At 40.4% G+C, this 18,015-nt stretch overlaps 1 protein-coding gene across 1 annotated transcript; it reads left to right on the top strand.

Moving 5' to 3' along the window:
* The first annotated feature begins 11,630 nt into the window (after nt 1–11,630).
* On the top strand, nt 11,631–17,019 carry pyya (peptide YYa). Its single transcript, XM_011616879.2, has 4 exons — nt 11,631–11,735; nt 12,755–12,942; nt 16,475–16,555; nt 16,645–17,019. Exons 2-4 carry the CDS (start codon nt 12,764–12,766, stop codon nt 16,670–16,672), a joined length of 288 nt encoding a protein of 95 aa, XP_011615181.1. The 5' UTR covers nt 11,631–11,735; nt 12,755–12,763; the 3' UTR covers nt 16,673–17,019.
* Nucleotides 17,020–18,015: the final 996 nt, after the last annotated feature.

Below are 18,015 nucleotides of genomic sequence, written 5' to 3'. Positions count from 1 at the left end.
GTGAAAGGACCAAAATGTGCCTTCCGACGTAAGATGACTTCCCCCTAAGTGACGCCAAGTGTGTGTCTGTACAGGTGTGGAGGAGAGCAAGAGGATGATGATGATGATGATGATGATGACATGATAACACACATGCACATAAGGCACAGAGAGTTGGTGAGAAATGACTGTACATTTTGCCCTAACGGGCTTGAGGCCGTAATGATGATGGAGTGTGGAGCCACTGAGGTGGTAAGGTTTGAATCTCCAGGATTTCCCCAAAGGAAACAAGCTGTTTGAAGTGGCTGCTGGTTCAATCCAAACATCTTCTCATTTTAGTAATCTGCTTTGTATCCTAGTGTGGTTCAGTCTGATGGATCGTGCACCAAATGCTTAAAAACATCTTCACTTACCGTAATGTAAGCAACAAATATGAGCTGTCAAATATCTGGGAACAAAGAGCTTTGTGGGCCGTTAGCCATGGATGGCAGCAGTATGAACCTAGCGGTCCTGTTCTTGGCCCCTTCTGTACAGACACTGGTTGCAAAAATGCAAGAGGTGGGCGGTAAAATCCTTTATACTAATCTATATGATGGACAGCAATCATACTGTTATCTACACCCTGTACTAGTGGCAATTCTATCCATTAAAAAATCTTTCCTTTCTCAATCAAATAACTTATTCCTCCAAATTGTCATCATGTTTTGGGAATTGGGTAAAGGCCAAAGGCTGCCCTTATATGTAGCTAAACTCCTACGAACTAGCAAACAAACAATAGTGCATTTCTGTGCACACTGCTTAGAATAAATCGCTAAAATCAACAAAGTGTGTGAGGCCAAGGGCAGAAACATAGCACAATTACTTGGTCAGCTGTTGTGAAGCTCTGGGCTGTTGGTTTTAATGCAAGAACATTGCCTGAAGCTGCGTTCTGCTTGACTAATGTGCCAATGTGACGAGGGCATCAGCACGGGGCTTGATTCATCCTACAGGCTCAGTTTTCTTCTTTAGCTGCCAGATATAACAATAAGATAAGCAGATCATTTCTCACATATAAACTGTGTGAGAGAGCGACCATAATCTGATTGATGACTGAAATAAAGGTTAGCACCTAACCTAAAGATAAACCTCATAGCATGGGATGAGTAAAAAATAAATCGGAAGCATGGACAATTCCTTAGAAAACAACTTTTGTTCCTTCATCTCACAATGGTAGCTTATTAGTACTGGTTAATAACTTTGGGGGTATGTCAATCAATCAATCAATCAATCATTTTTCATTTATATAGCGTCTTTTACAATCAAAATTGTTTCTAGGCGCTTTACAGAATCCCAGGGCCTGACCCCAGACAAGCAACAGTGGCAAGGAAAAACTCCCCTTTAACAGGAAGAAACGTTGAGCAGGACCAGGCAGAAACCTTGAGCAGATGTATGGTTTTCTATCGAGTGACAACAAAACAAACAAACAAAAAAATCATTATATCGGAGAATTAAGGCGTGTCAATATTGTAAGGCTAAATTCAGGAGCGATGACATTAGAATCAACCCTGGCACCATATTCGTATTCTGTCTTCATCATCTGAAGGCCACAGGGGGCTCCAGAGCATCTTCTCCCCAGCTCCTGATGGAGGAGATTGGGGGGTCCCAGAGATGGTTGGGAGGCACTTCTCCCATGTTTCAGATCACCTCCCATGAGAGAAGACCAGGTAGCCTTTGGACCAGATTCTGAAACTATCCAAGTAATTTTTTTTTTCCATTTTTGCTGGGACTCAGCATCCCAACAGAAACCAAATCATTTCCATCATTTGGATTTGCTGTGAAACCTTCTTAAAGGCAAAGTTCTGATTGGTTACAACATCTCAAACATACATTTACATCTCATTTAGCGACACTTTCAAAAATAAAAATAAAAATGCGAAAACAAAAAAGGCCTTGGACCATAACTTCACTTTTCCCTGCTTCTTTTTCAAATTTTCCTCCAGTCTGTCTATATTTGTGCTTGAGTTCTCATTTAATGGCCGCTTTTCTATTATTTTCCTTTATCACCCACCATTTCAAAAGGTTAACAGGTGTGTTCAGGTTGTAGAAAGATCAATGCCATGCATGAGATTTATTGATCTAAAGAGAATGTGAAATGGTTAAGCCCCAGGGTGTTTGGGCCATGTTTTAACCTCTAGCCAACCTGGAAAAACCTGGAAAACTCCAGCCCCAACAGTGCTTTCCACAGGTGACCCAGTTGACTCTTCTCATTGGTGGCCTGAAAGACCTGTGTCCCCATACTGGAACAGAAAAAGAAAATTATATCTACAATAAAATATTCCAGGAGACCTGTGACGTCAAATCCTTTGTTCTTCAGATTCAGTCAGTGACTCAGTGTCAGTCATTCAGGTGCTGAAGCTGGCATGTCTATAATATTGATATTGGGTTCAACTAGAACAGGGGTAACAGAAAAGATCAATATTCAACACTTTATTATTATTAATCTCAGCAATTGTTCAGATGATCACTTCTACATTTGATCAGAAAAAAATGTCGAGTTTTCACCAGACCCTTTCAACCATAAGAAACTAAAACATTTTAACAATTCATAAACTATGCTGAACCATGTTTTAAAAAGTTATACAACATTTAAAAAAAATAACTTTCATATTGAATAAATCTTAACTGAACAAATCTACTGCAATTCTGCTCAAAATCTGTTACATTTTATAAACACACTTTTTAGCTCCTGGGCCTTCTCTGACTGTAGAATGTTTCCCGGTGGGTAGTTAGCATTAGCATTGTAGCTTTCATGACGCATAGTGAGACGTTGCTCCACATTGTGCTGCTTCACCGTCATCACAGTCGCCCCACAAATGCAACATACACACCTTCCTTTCACAGTAGTAAAAAATGACTCTTCCTCCCATTCACTTTGAAAATGATAAATTTACTGTCTTCTTTTTGCCATGTTGTTGGGGTAGAAAATTGCCCTCCACTCACCATCTTCACTGCCCACTAGTTTATTCTCCACAAGCGCAAAGGTTCTTTCATGCGTACAATACTGACCTTTGAACTAGGTCATAGTTCACCTTCACTTTGTTTATATTTTTATTTATTTTCAAGACATTGTCATTTTAAAATCTATGAAAATGCAGGTGTGATTTTTTTAAAAATAGCTGTAGAAAAATTTTTCTTAGACTCTATTTTTAGAACAGGCTTGCGGGCGACTCATGTGGTCATTGCGGGCGACTTGGTGCCCACGGGCACTGTGTTGGTGACCCCTGAACTAGAACATTAAAATCATTTGACAACCCTCAAACTTCTGACCAGTGTGTGTTTATTTGATAACTAGGGGTGAGTGTGATTTCACTGTGAATTTTCCCTTAAAGTTCTAAAATTAGCCTCCCTGTGGCCTCTACTTTAAGAAACTCTCTGTATTTCATCCATTTGCTCTTTATGATCTTTATGATCCATAAAAGCTTCAGCTTTTAGCTTCTGCATCATATGGACATAAGGAGGTCTTGGTGGTGCCCCTCAGTAGAACCACTCACCAACAAGCTACAGGCAGATTTACTTTAGTTCTTCCTCTTTTTAATGACAGATTTAGACCAAGTTGTCTGGATTCTGAAGGAATCAGACAGTCACTCTAAAGGGTGATGAATAACTATGCTTATTTTTACCATTGCTAAATGATTAAGATTTGAATCAGCTTAACAGAGCTGCTGTGAATTAATTTAGATTCAAGGCCTTATATATCCTTAAAATTTGTTCTATTTAAACTATAAAACAGGAAGTATGTAGTAATAATGTGGGTAATGCAGATATGTGTCAACAACATCTGATTAAAGTGATATTGATATGATATATAGATATATGATAATATTGATATGACTTCAGTCATCAGGTTTCAGTGATCCATTCGTCAGTCAATTTGTCGGAGGTCGTCGTACTGGCCCAGATGTTCTGTGAGGACAGCCGACAGGAGCATAAGCACCGTAAAAGAGAAAACACACTGCAAACACAGGAATGACGCAAACAAATCACATAAGGCAAATACAACCGGAAAATGCAAAAATGTTGGGATAGCAGAAACTAAGCAGGAGCGAAAACTTTTAAATCCACAAAACAAATGTTAAAGAAAAATGCTGAAATAAGAAAAGACACAGAAACCCAAAACAACTGCAAGCAAGACAACTAGGGGTACCCACTAGGGGTAGCTAGCAGTCTAGAATGACAAGCGGGATTAAAGTTAGCACGCTTTTAGAGAGGAGAACGAGAATGTACATTATCCTTTAAGTGTTTTTAAACACTTGGCTGCAATATTTCAGAATATCATTGAAGAATAGTGTCATTATGTATCTACAAACCTTGTTTGTAAAAGTTTATATTTATCCTTAATGATGGATGGATGGATGGATGGATGGATGGATGGATGGATGGATGGATGGATGGATGGATGGATGGAAACAAGAGAAAATAAAAGAGTGAAATATCAAAAGGTTTGAATTCATTTCCCATTTAACAGGTTTAATAGTAGTTTTCATTTAGTGGATAAAACTAATACAAGAAGCAGCAATGAGATTTTCCAATAAGGTCACATTATTAATCAACATGAGCAGATAACCTAGTTACAGAATTTCATTTACCAGGGGCAAAGAAAAACAAAAGTTTAATAATGCATTGAAATGTGAGCTCCTGAATCCCAGACATCATATAAGCGGCTGTGCTTCATGAAGGGGCTGATTCATATTTTCAAATGCATTATTAGAGTTTACGATTAGAACACACCGACAAAGTGAAGAGGTGCTGAAGACTAAAAAGACACACACACACACACACACACGCACACACACACACACACACACACACACACAGGCATTGCAGGAACCATTAAAGAGATGTATTATTATTTTTGGTGCTGATATCTTATCAGGGAAATCGGGATGTCACATTATTATAACAGAGCAGAGACAGAAGAAGCACCATCTTAAATCAACACCGGGAGGCTCCTGGTCATTCACGCAGTTGATGGGCTTTTATTGTGTGTGCGTGCATGTGTGTGTGCGTGCATGTGTGTGTGTGTGTCTGTGTGTTTTCACACCTGTCCGTGTGAGCGTGGGCAGCCACTAATGCACTGAGATACCTGAATTTATACAACCTGTTTGATGTGTCAATGCTGAATGATGTGCAGTGACAGGGTTGATACTGTGTGTTTTATCAGCGCTGGTTAAATGTTTCCTGTCACTCTTCCCCCGCACTTTCAGCGACTTTAACCTTTATAGAGCTCCCTCAGATATAATCTCACACAAACACAAAGTTGCAAATGCACCAACATAATCGGGCTTGGCTGTGGGTTTTTTCCTTTCTTTTTTTTTTTTGCTCTTCTTCCTTTTCAAAGTTCTATTTGTCTTGATTTGCAGCAGAGAAATTCAGGGGAAACAAAACATGATCTTCTCTTGCAACAGACGTTAAACTAGCGGAGTCACTCACAACCAACCATAGTTCTCTTTTTAATGCACTTTAAACAGGTTGGTGGGATGGTAGATGACCCTACTGTGGGTTTCGGCTACCAGATTTATGGGCTCTGCTTTTATCTCTTCTGCATATACGAGTGCAGGAGTCATATCTTATTTCCAATATGAAGCGCTGTTATGCAAGCTACATTTCCTAAGAGCCAATGAATGCACTCAAGAACACTTTTTTAAAACGCTGCTTTTAAATCAATGCCTTGCCTTACTATACAGCAGATTTACAGTTTTTCTCTTTCTAAACTGTTCATTTTTGAAGTGGTGATGCCACAAAATGACAACAATAATCCCACATAAAGCACAAGAGTGAATATAGATCTGGTTTCCTGCAAAATTTGTACCATAAGCATTGTCCCTTTCAGTTGGATCATTTGTCTCCAGAAAGAAATAAGAAATATGTGATAGTAAAACTGCCAAAAGTCAGCTGAGATGCTCTCCTGCAAGGTCAGACTGACTTAATAGAGCTGTAATGAAAGTTTTGGACACAATAAGGGCAATTTAGAGGTAGTTGAGAATGTCTTAAGCAATCAGTAAATGGACAAAGTGCTGTTTAAGATGACACAGTCTTAACGGCCATGTTTTGTTGATGGTGGTCCTTTTGTGACTGATTGAGAGGCAGCTGCTCACTCTGCTGCTCACTTGTTTTTATCCTGAATTTCTTCCTCCTTCAGTCATTTATTTCCCAAATGATCCAAACACAAGGAATTTTACAGAAATTAACCAATGCCTGCAAGTGTGTTCTGCCAATCGATCTTCGTCTGCCCTGCCCCTGAAGAATTCCAAGATATCTCAAAAGTCCCAACAACTCCACTAGGTATATGTTTCGAGGACAGTTTGGATTTGTGGAAAATGTTTTTCTCTACAAAAATGTTAGAAACATGTTGAGGTTTTTAAAATACTGGCTCAATAGGGGGGAAATCACAGCCAGCCTTTTGTTTTCTTTTGTAAGGTTGTACTGCGACTAGTTTTGAATGTGCCTGGTTGCTTTTGTGTCTTTCTAAAATTAAATTCCATCAAAACATCTATTCATATTTCTTGCTTGATTGGAGGCCTTTGTATAACACCTGTGCAGGTCAAAGGTGACTCAACACTACCTGACAGAAAAACAAGCTTCCAGATTTGTGGAAAAATTCTGCTGAAACTTATAAAATACATCATCATTTAACAGGTCGTCTTTGTTCTATGGTCTGTGACACCATCTGAAAGGGGGGATTTGTGTGTGTGTGTGCGTGTGTGTGTAGGGGGAGTACTTTAGAAGTCCACCTGAGGTAAATTAAATTGATTGAACATGATCTGGAAGGACAAACACTTGTCTCTATAAGGTCTGACAGCTGGAGGTCAACACCACTGCCTCTAGACACTGGATCAATGGAAAGAAAGGTGAGGAACAACAGCACAACCCTAACCCCAACCCTGGCACAATCACCCCAATTTTAGCACCAACACATAATGAACATTGACTTATAAATCAATACCAAATCTTGGATAATGTCATGAGCGTTCAACAGGCTCGGAATTACACTCATGTTTGTCCTTTTGTCAGTGTCTTTCATTAACGTTTTATGTGTTTTATGTGCTTTCATTTCAATGTAGTTTTCCAGATCATTTCAGATTCCTCCCATTTAGTGTCCTCTTTACTGCCACTGACACCGGACCACTTTGGGTGGCTCATTTTAAACATCAAACGCTATCGGGTCAGTGGCAGCATGAAAAAAACCCACATACACACGCACACACACACAGACATCAGTAATTGCCCTTTTAGAAAAGCCTTATCACAGGTAAAAGCATTTGTCAAAGGAACTATGGTGTGCTCTGGCTTCTTCAAACACACAGACACCACACACACACACACACACACGCACGCACACAAAAGAATTGTTGATTGCTCAAGGAACATACAATTGTGTAGATCTCTAACAGGTTTGTTACAATGACTTCGTTTGGCCTGTGTGTAGTTTAAAAGAGTCAGATTACGCTGCATGGCTGTCTGTTGGGAAGGTATGAGAATAATAGAAAGACCAACCATTTTATATTCACAGTTAGTTTACAGTAAAATATGGCAGTGTTATTAAAAAAAACTGTGAAAATGCATCCGTTAATTTAAATTTAAACCGTTTACAGTGGTTTCCACTTCTCTACGTTAGCTTATCACGGACTCAATCATCTCATCTATTTCTAAACTCGCCGTAAATCTGTTTCAGGATCTGCGCAATAATTGCATTTATTTGATTACACTGTAGATGCTGAGGAAACTGATACCTGATGCATTTTATAGTGATATCACATTGTTGTGTTGGTGGGTTTTCATTTTATTTATGGAGACATGTGATACCCCGTTGCTATTAAGCAGTGCGAGATGGTATGGTGCTAACGTCACTAACATCTATTCATTTCCATTATGGGTAACCTCGTCAGCATGAAAGAATGGAAGAGAATCTAAGTGAAAGAACCTCTGAATGGGCCCCTGTGAAGAAGTAATTTACAATTTAGAACATTTAGAATGTCTGCGGTGCTGTCAGACACTCCTTTCACATCAAAATTAGCAATGTGAATGTTGCATTTGGCAACATTCACATTGCGAGCGGACCCTGGGTGTCTCTCATGCCGTGAAACACATGATCTCATAGGAAACACGAATCTGCGTGTTGCAAAATTGCATCTTAAAAGTGGGGATTGCAATGCCTGTGGAAAAGCGGGACACGCTGAAAACACGAGATTAACATTTTCTGCTCCGTTGCTGGCCAGCTTGTTCCTCCATTTAGAGAGAGAGAGACTCCCTAAGGTTAGCAATCAGAAAGAGCGTCACTTTTGACATTACCAGGTGGTTATTTTATGTCTTGCTCTTCTGCAAACGTACTTCTGACTCGCTGATACTTTTGTTTTTGATTTTGGACCATGTTTGATCGTTTGGGCTGGTTACCTGATCCATGAAGCGCCATCGAAGCTCTTCAGCCAAACCAGCTCCATCAAGATGGGTGCTGTGGAGCCAATTCCAGTTCAAGCATGAAGCCAAAATGCCTGACAAATTCGTGTTACAATCATGCGTGGGTGATGTCTTTGGTTGCCATGTATCTAATCATGATTTCAGTGTTACTGGGAGAAAAGCCACATGTATTCTGAACGGGTGGACTCACATCTCTTGCATTTGATCAAACTGAAATGCAGGGTAAAAAAATCAATATTTGCATGTAATTTGCACCTGCAGGCAGGAGACCATATAATGAAAATAAGTACCATGGGAACATGTGGGGAAATAAATACTAGCTAGCTTCTGCCAAGAGGATGAGTAGGAGAGCAACGGTATTCCTGGAAGTGAAGGAGAAATGGCACCAATCTGTCCGAGCACACAACATGAAGCATCCACGAAGCATCTATGAAGCATGAAGGAGAAATGGCACCAATCAGTTTGACTCTCACCACCCACTGGAACACAAGTTGGGAGTGATCAGAACTCTCCAACACCGGGCCAGGGAAATACCCACCACATCCCAAGGCAGAAAGAAGGAACAGAACCACATTAAGACAGCTCTCAAAACATGTGGCTACCCAGACTGGGCCTTCACCAAAACCTCAAGAAAGCAAGACCTCAGCAAAGGAGAGGAGGAGAGAAACAAACGCCGCAGCGTTTCCATCCCCTACCTGTCTGGAGTCTCGGAGAAGTTTAGGAGGATCCTCCAGAAACACGACATACCGGTTCATTTCAAACCCAGCAACACCCTCAGACAGAGGTTAGTACACCCAAAGGACAAGACACCAAGACCCAAACAAAGTAATGTTGTTTATGCTGTACAGTGCCAGGAGAAATGCAAGGAACTGTACATTGGGGAAACCAAACAACCTCTACACAGAAGAATGGCACAACACAGACGTGCCACCTCTTCGGGTCAGGATTCAGCAGTCCACTTACACTTAAAGGAGAGTGGGCACTCCTTCGAGGACAGCCAAGTACGGATACTGGCCAGAGAAGACCGCTGGTTCGAAAGGGGGGTCAAGGAAGCTATCCATGTTAAATTGGAGAAACCATCCTTAAACAGGGGTGGTGGCCTGAGGCACTTCCTATCACCCACATACAATGCAGTCCTCCACTCCTTCCAACAGCAAAACAAACATTCACACCATTCCAAGAGACCCAGTGACTCATCACCATGTGACCCAGCAGACAAAGGGGAGACATCTCAACAGAAACTAGGTCAACGACCCGACCAACGACCCTGCTAACGACTCTCAGGTGACCACCCAGATCATTAGCATGCAAATGGTCCAGGGGCTATATATTCTCAAGCTCTCTCCCCAGCGATTTCAGAACTGAAGAAGCCTTCTGGATAGAAGGCGAAACGTCTTCAAGAGAAGAAACCCAGTCCAGTTGACAGAGAAAACTACCTTGGATACAATGACCTGGATGACTGAGAATTTACACAGACATCTATGAAGCATGAAGCATCTTCACTCATGAAGAGTGAAGAGCAGCATCCACAAATGAGGTCTCTGATGGCAAGTCTGCTGCCCTATGAAATGAAAACACGACACAGACCATTCTGGTGAAGGGAGACCTGGCATTTGAGTATCCTGCTGAACCGGAACATGACAGTGAAACAAGCTGATCCATAGAACAGCGACAATAATGTAACAACTTGAAGCCTGTGTGGAGCTCAGAGTTTCCTCTGTAAGCTAAAGGTACAGGTCAACAAACTAATGGTCAAAAAAATCCAATGGCTAAATCAAACTGCTCAAAATGCTCCCTGGCATCTGTAACCTATATAATCTATAGCTGTAAGTGACAGGATGGTATGAGAAGGATAATAAATGCGTGTGTAAAAATGCCAGTGCTTAATCAGAAGAATGTCTTTTTTTTTTAAAAGACACATTTCAAATGTGTTCAAGTGTTTGCTGTGACTGACTCTTCCTCTGATGGCTGACAAAGATCTCTGCGTAATAGTCATGTTTCCGACACCAGCCATCAATCAGTCACCCGTGAAGACCCTCGGAGCAGCTGCAGTCCCACAGCACAACTCTGATCTCGCCATATCACATGGGGCCACAATATAGTTGGGAAGGAAGCAGGTGGATACCTGTGGATGCTGGGAAGGAAAGTACAGCACACACGTTAGGACGTCATTGGAGACGCTGCGTCATCACATGTCCTGACTGACACGGTCACAACTGCGTCATTGCATCTCTTTCTGGATACGCTTTTGTCAACTTAATTAAAAGCCAGAGCTCCACCTAGCGGCAGGAGTCAAACTACATACATTTTACTACTATGCAAAACATTCACACACATAAGTCCACATTCAACTATCTTGTCACCCAGATACACCATAGTAATCATAGTGAAACATTAAATGATCCTGCATTTGCGTTTGGTTTTGTTGAAAAATATAAAAACAATCTATATGGAAAACTCCTGTTACGCCTGCTATGTATATAATCCTGCTTCTATTAATGACACATTCAGCATGACTAATCTGCAGACTGTTGGACCTAATATATAGGGCAGTATTTTACGCTATTAACATTATCTATTTACTACTGCTGCTTCTACTACTACTACTACTACTACTGCTACTAATGCTGCTGCTACTAATACTACTACTGCTACTAATAATGCTACTACTGCTACTACTGTTGCTTCTACTACTACTACTACTGCTACTACTACTACTACTACTGCTACTACTGCTGCTGCTACTAATACTACTACTGCTACTAATAATGCTACTACTGCTACTACTGTTGCTTCTACTACTGCTACTACTACTACTACTACTGCTACTACTGCTGTTGCTACTACTAATACTACTGCTGCTGCTACTATGACTAATAATAATAATAATAATAATAATAATAATAATAATAATAATAATGTATCGCCTGTCAAGAAACCCAAGGAAGGTTTTCAAAAACCCAAATCAGATGAGTGAAGGTGTGCAACATTTTGCATTTCGCAGCATTTGTCGCAAATGTCATCTGTTCTGTTGAGGGGGGAAAGCTAGATTGACTGCGTTAGTAATGTCTCCATCATCGGCACTATCTGACGCAACCGGCCTGTTTATCCGCGCTTTCTCCTCACACGCACGCACGGATATGCACATGCACACGCACCCATGGAGCCCCTCCCTCCCCCCGGCGCCGCGTTCCGTATAAATTAACCTCCGCCGGAGTTTTGGAAAACAGGTGCAGCGACCTGCAGAGAGAGACTGATCGAGTGGAGACCTCGCTTCCTGTCGCCTCCAAAGCCTCCTCAAAGTAAGTCCCATGCATGGTTGTTTCTTTTGAACCTTTGACTAAACAGATGACTTTGAACTGAAGATGGTTCAAATGTTGTGCAGGTTTCACAGACCTTTTTAGGGGGGTTTGCTGGTTTCTCTCTCTCTCTCTCTCTCTCTCTCTCTCTCTCTCTCTCTCTCTCTCTCTCTCTCTCTCTCTCTCTCTCCCTCTCTCTCTCTCTCTCTCTCTCTCTTTAAAAAATCTGATAGTCTAAAAAATATTATTAATCAACCTTACACCATTCCAGATTTTTCTTTATTCCTCCAGAATGGTTTAATTATTCTGGAAACGTAGGCTACTATTTGGGTGAGATGGGAAGAAAACAAATATGAGAGCAGGTGCAAGAAGCTCAGTGGGATTTTATAGGGTTTATGACATAAATTGTTGATTTATTTTTAAAGAACTTTTTTTTCACACTAGTGATACAGAAGGATAGAAATGTATTGATTTAGTGTAAATGAATGAATGGCTGAAAAGTCAGCAGGACCAGAAGGTTAAAGTCAGGGATAAGTTTTGTAAATTTGCACTCAAATTGAAAATAAAGACACCTAAATCACATCTCAACACACAAAGCTGAAGTCTAGTCACAGTATGATTAGTACTACTATTTGCAAAACCCGGGTGCAGTAGGTCCCACTACATTATTATTTCCCTGGTGGACACCACCTAAAGGGATCAATAAAGTACTCTTGAATCTTGAATTATTTCTCTGTCATGATAACGAACAAAACCAGCCACAGTTGGTGGTTTATAGAATTATTTTCTAGTTTAATTTATCTGACCACTTTTTTTCCCTCTATGGTTTGTTTGGTGGGTCATGCGCAAGGACGCACACACACATACAGTATGCATACACGTAATTTAGATTAACTAGTTGTCACTACTAGAAAAGAAGATGTTCAGAGTCTAAACAAACCGCCCCGATTGGTTAAAGTTGGTTAGTTGATTAAAGTTGTCCAGGCCTTGGGCTACTGTGACGTCCCACTTTCCTGTTATAGATAGCCGTGATGCTGAAGCCGTGGACAATGCTGGTGGCTGTGGTTCTGTGCGTGCTGGTGTGCCTGGGAACGCTGGCTGATGCCTACCCTCCCAAACCCGAGAACCCCGGTGAAGACGCTCCTCCTGAAGAGCTGGCCAAGTACTATACTGCCTTGAGGCACTACATCAATCTGATCACCAGGCAGAGGTATGAAATCAAACACTAACCGATACTCAAGAACAATCACAGAGAAAAAAGAGTTGGAATGGTGAAAGTATACACAAAATTGTAGGTTTTAAATTAGCATGGGGCTAAAATTTTACCGTTTTTTACTGTATGGAACATCATTAATAATATGTAGAGGGCAGTGGTAGCTCAGTTTGTAGGGAACTGGGCTGATTATGTATTAATGTGAAAACAAACGGGAAGTCTCCTGAAATTTTTTTCCATTCTCATTAATGCACATATTCGACATTTTAAAGCTTCTAAGATTGTCAACACACCACCTTTCAGTATATGTCAGATTTGAAACCAGTGCAGAGCATCGGTGGTTGTTGGTGTGACGCTGGACGAGCAGTTGCCACTATTTCCTGACAGCATAGACTAAAATCGATACTGCAGAGCTGTCAGAAAGAGTCAAACGGGGGAAATTCTGCCATTCCTTTGCAGAGGATAGAGAATAAATTTATAAAATACAATTGTTTTACTGCCACAAGATTATTACTCTTGTGGCTATTACTCTATTATTCATCCATGGTCAGATTTGTTTTCATTCTTCATTTACTATTTAACATCAGGACTAATAATATGTTTTGAACATATGAAAGGATTCATAAAATACCATATTTAATAATTGTCGATATTGGTATTTACAGTTTAAAAAACAGTGAATATTCCCCTTTGGAATTTTCTAAAAAAAAGAATGCAATCTTGGCCTTCTCACTTTGATATATCTGATCAACGACTGTGTGGTGAGAAAAGTTGCACTTTTGGATGCAGAGAACGTAGCATTTCTTCTTCAGAACTTCATAAAAGCAGAAGTAATACTTATTCCCTAGGGTTGAGGCTCCAAAACATGCAAACCCTCAAACCTCGGCTTCAGCCGCTCGTTTTACTAAGAAAACAGATTCCGAGTTCGGTTTCCCGCATCTGCTTCGTCCACATGCACACGCTCCCTGTCCCCCACCCAAACCTTTTCCATTAGATTAGCAGCACTCTCCAAAACCTCCAGGCTCCCACATCAACGAGACCAGAGCAATCATCGGCGCAGACGGACACAAGAAAGAAAATCCCAAATCCAGTTAGTGGAGACTGAGCTCAGGCCTGCTGCTCACAGGTCTCAATCGGAGGGCCTCTTTTCTTCATGAATGCCAAATAGGTCATTGATATTTCCAATGCTGATTCCCAGTGCCAGCAATGGCCAAACTGTTTGACATTAACAGCTCCACTTGGCAGTCTCTTATCCGATAAGAGAACGAGTCTTTCTTTCCCGAGGAATGTGATGGCAGTGCGCTTTCAGGCAGCGTAATTCAGTTACCATCTCCAGGAGGAAGCATTCCCTCTAGACTCAGCTCATTGGGTTGTATAACTGGGGGGTTACAATTCCATCATTTATTCAAACCTTTTATATTTTTCAACAGAATGTTTCAAGGCTCGGTTTTTTTAGGGGTTCAATTTGATCAAGAGTTTTTTCCTCCTTGCTGTTGTTGCCTTAAACTTCTAGGTGAACATTTTCCAATGATAAACTACAGTTAAGGTTAATAACTATCATACTACTTGTGTGTTTGCATTACCACTCTAAAATATTACCAACACACAACAATGAAATACAGATAAGTGATGATTAAGGTAGGCTGTTATGCCTAAACATATATGTTAAATCTAATAGTAGCTTTATGTTTACAGTGAGGGTGTTAAATATACATATTCTAATATTAATCAGTTTTTATCTTCTAAACTAATTTCAAACATAAAACACATAAAATGTGCATGACATTAAAAACTGATCCTAGCAGGGAGTGATGTGAACGACTTGTTCATTATGTACTCAGATTTATTGTCATTTTGAGCTCCGAGGTACATTCACGCATCTGGGCAATAAAACAATTTCACTGTGACACTATTGGTACTAACAACATTATATACTTTGGCTAATGTAATGACAGGGTATATATGTATATATAGACAGCCTGTGGTGAGAGATCAGAATAACATCTGGAGATAAGCAGAAAAAATAAAATAGGAGCAGGATCATCCAGGAGAAAGCATCAGTTGCTTTCCAGTTTCCAACATGCTGTGTCACAACTGAGACACACTGTGAGACCTGCTACTCTTCAGCTGTGTAACGAAGCAGAAGATTGGGTACTGGGGTCACAGGAGAGATGTGGAACAGGTGGCTGACGGGAAGCCAAAGGAACTGCAATGGTTGTGTTGTATAGCGCTGTTTCATGCACACGACGCGTGTTGAGAAGTGAACTGAAGAGGGGAGGGAGAGGAGAGGAGAGGAGAGGAGAGGAGAGGAGAGGAGAGGAGAGGAGAGGAGAGGAGAGGAGAGGAGAGGAGAGGAGAGGAGAGGAGAGGAGAGGAGAGGAGAGGAGAGGAGGCCATGACCCTAGGGTGACAGAGGCTTGTCAGGTGATCATGTTTCTGGGCCCCGGCAGCCTTGGCCTATAACAGCACAGCTGAGATGTTAACATAATGATTAGACGACCCCCTAAGTATGATAATTTGTCTGTCTATAATAGTAACTGGAACTACAGAACTAGTAACAATAAACTTTTTCAAAGAGGAAGGTTTTAAGTCTAATCTTAAAAGTAGAGATGGAGTCAACCTCCCATACCTGGACAGGGAGCTGGTTCCACAGAAGTAAATAACAGGTAGCATTGAGCATTAGATAAGGCATGTTTGAATAACAACTCAGTTGGTTTTAGTAGGCTTTGCTCTTATATAATATTGTTTTTTGCTGTACTGGGATGAATACTGCAGGCTTTACACTCATTGATACCTTTCAGAGAGGTGTTATTGACATTAATACAGAAGGGCTGTGTAACCAACTCCCCCACTGCACAAAATTTTAATATTAAGGGTAGGTGCGCTGTTTGCGAGCTGGTTATGGCATTTGGATTCAGTATTCAGTAATTACAGTCCTGATTGCAGCTGAGTACATCTCCTGCATCAAATGCCCATCCAGACAGCCACAAGCTCAAAAATTAGGGGAGCTCTGCTGTCAATCTTGATATCCCTGCCAGATTTGAGCATATTTTAAAGCCTAGTTTTAGCATTTAGCAGATAATTTGAAAAACAAAACATGGGGAAAAAACCTTGAATATGTGAAGTAATACAATAAAATGCAAATAGACTCATATTTTAAGGGTTGTCATTCTTCTGGTAATTTTAGGCCTTGATTATGAAGTATTTCCTCAGAAAACAGCATCTTATGGCCAGTCCTTTTGTCACAAATGGATATTCTAAATATGGACTTCTAATACCTTTGTCTCTTCTTGTCATTATTATTATTTGTTAGATTTTGAAGAATACAACAAAATAAAAAGGATTGTGGGAATGAGAAATATTACTTCTGCCAACCGCTAGAGGGCAGTCAAGACATTGGGAAAAAAATAAAAACAAAAACATGGACATTTTAAAGTTTATGCTTCAGCCAAAATATAGAATGATGATCTTTATCCATCAGTTATTCCTTATGATAATCTTCCCACCCCTGTTCTTATCCCTCACTCAGGTATGGAAAACGTTCCGCTCAAGAAGATGTGGTTGCAGAGCTGCTGTTTGGCAGCGAGAGCAACAGAGACCAGAGATCAAGGTGAAACATGCTTGTTAAAGCAGCGTTGTGGACTGGTAATGGACTTTGTGTAAACGGCAATAATGTGACAAAGTTGTGTTCTGTTGCAGATATGATGAGTCTTACAGCATGTGGTGACTCCACCAGCCCTCTGTCTTCTCGGTAGGCATTCCCTCTGGGTGATTCTACGATTCACCTGCAGGGACCAACATGTGCCTCTTCTCCATGACCTTTAACCTAAACGATGACCGCCACCTCTTTGTCTCTCTTGTCACTGTCTTGCTCTCATTGCAACACAATTGTACATAATTTAATATTGATATAAAATCTACAGAAATAAGAGATCAGAGCTACTAATCAGATGGTCTGTGTCTGTCTGTATGAGTGTTAGTGTATCTCTGCTGTCTCAAACTGTTTAGAGGAAGAAAATTCTTGTTTCCATTATTAATGTAAGAAATATATCTCAATAAATGACTAAAAACCCATGAGTGTAAAATTCATTTTTAAATGGGTTTAGTTTTATATTGGAACATGTTGTAAGGATAGTGTGAATTATAGCAACTATAGATGAAGATGCATGACAGAGATCTCCTAGGAAAATCTTAGACTCTTATATTCCTCATGGCTGGTTTCCATTTAAGTCGTATTCCTCAATCTAAAAATTAACAACGGTACCATTCATTTAACACTGACATGTCCAATAAACCATTTAGTACTCGCACTAACAATACATCTACAAACAAGTTCTGTACAATACAAACACTTAAATACAATTTTCCATAAAATGTGCATATCATTGGACTTACAAAGTGTGTGTTTTTTTGGCAGCAACACTGCAGGGACTAATAGGTGAGGACAGGAGTTTATATGAAATTCTTTTCTTATCTTAAAGAGTGATCATGTGATCTAATCTATCCCTGAGAGGTTCAGGACCAAACACCATGACCTCAGCTTTTCCTGAATTAAAGAGAAGGACATTTGAAGACATCCAAGACTTTATGTCTTTCAGACAGGTCTGAAGCTTCACTAACTTCTCTGTCTCCTCTGGTTTCATGGGTAAATATAGCTGACTGTCATCAGCATAACAGTGAAAATCTATTCCATGCTGCCGAATAATGTTCCCTAATGGAAGCATGTACAAGGTGAAAAATATTGGTGCAAGTATAGAAACCAATAAATATACCGATAAATACGAGCTTGCTCATGTCAATGGCATTCCCTCCTCATACAGTAGGGTTAACCATGGAGTTCCACAAGGTTCTGTACTTGGACCAATCCTTTTCACATTGTACATGCTTTCCTTAGGAAACATTATTTGGCAGTAAGGGATGAATTTTCATTGCTATGCTCATGACACTTAGTTATATTTAGCCATGAAGCCAGAACAGACCGCAAGTGCAAGTGCAAGTGCAAGTGCAACCAACGACCAGCAGAGCAGATATAAACGAGAGAGGAGAAAGATAAGTGGTGTTAGAACACCA

The sequence above is a fragment of the Takifugu rubripes genome, chromosome 5 (assembly GCF_901000725.2).
Source record: "Takifugu rubripes chromosome 5, fTakRub1.2, whole genome shotgun sequence".
In the NCBI taxonomy this organism is placed as follows: Eukaryota; Metazoa; Chordata; class Actinopteri; order Tetraodontiformes; family Tetraodontidae; genus Takifugu; species Takifugu rubripes.
Note: the sequence above shows the minus strand (reverse complement) of the source record. Positions and strands in the feature narration are given on the sequence as shown.

Coding starts and splice junctions, on each gene's coding strand:
- pyya (XM_011616879.2), top strand. CDS start 12,764: ATGCTGAAGCCGTGGACAATGCTGGTGGCTGTGGTTCTGTGCGTGCTG. Junction 12,943..16,474: donor AATCTGATCACCAGGCAGAG/GTATGAAATCAA, acceptor TCCCTCACTCAG/GTATGGAAAACGTTCCGCTC. Junction 16,556..16,644: donor AACAGAGACCAGAGATCAAG/GTGAAACATGCT, acceptor GTTCTGTTGCAG/ATATGATGAGTCTTACAGCA.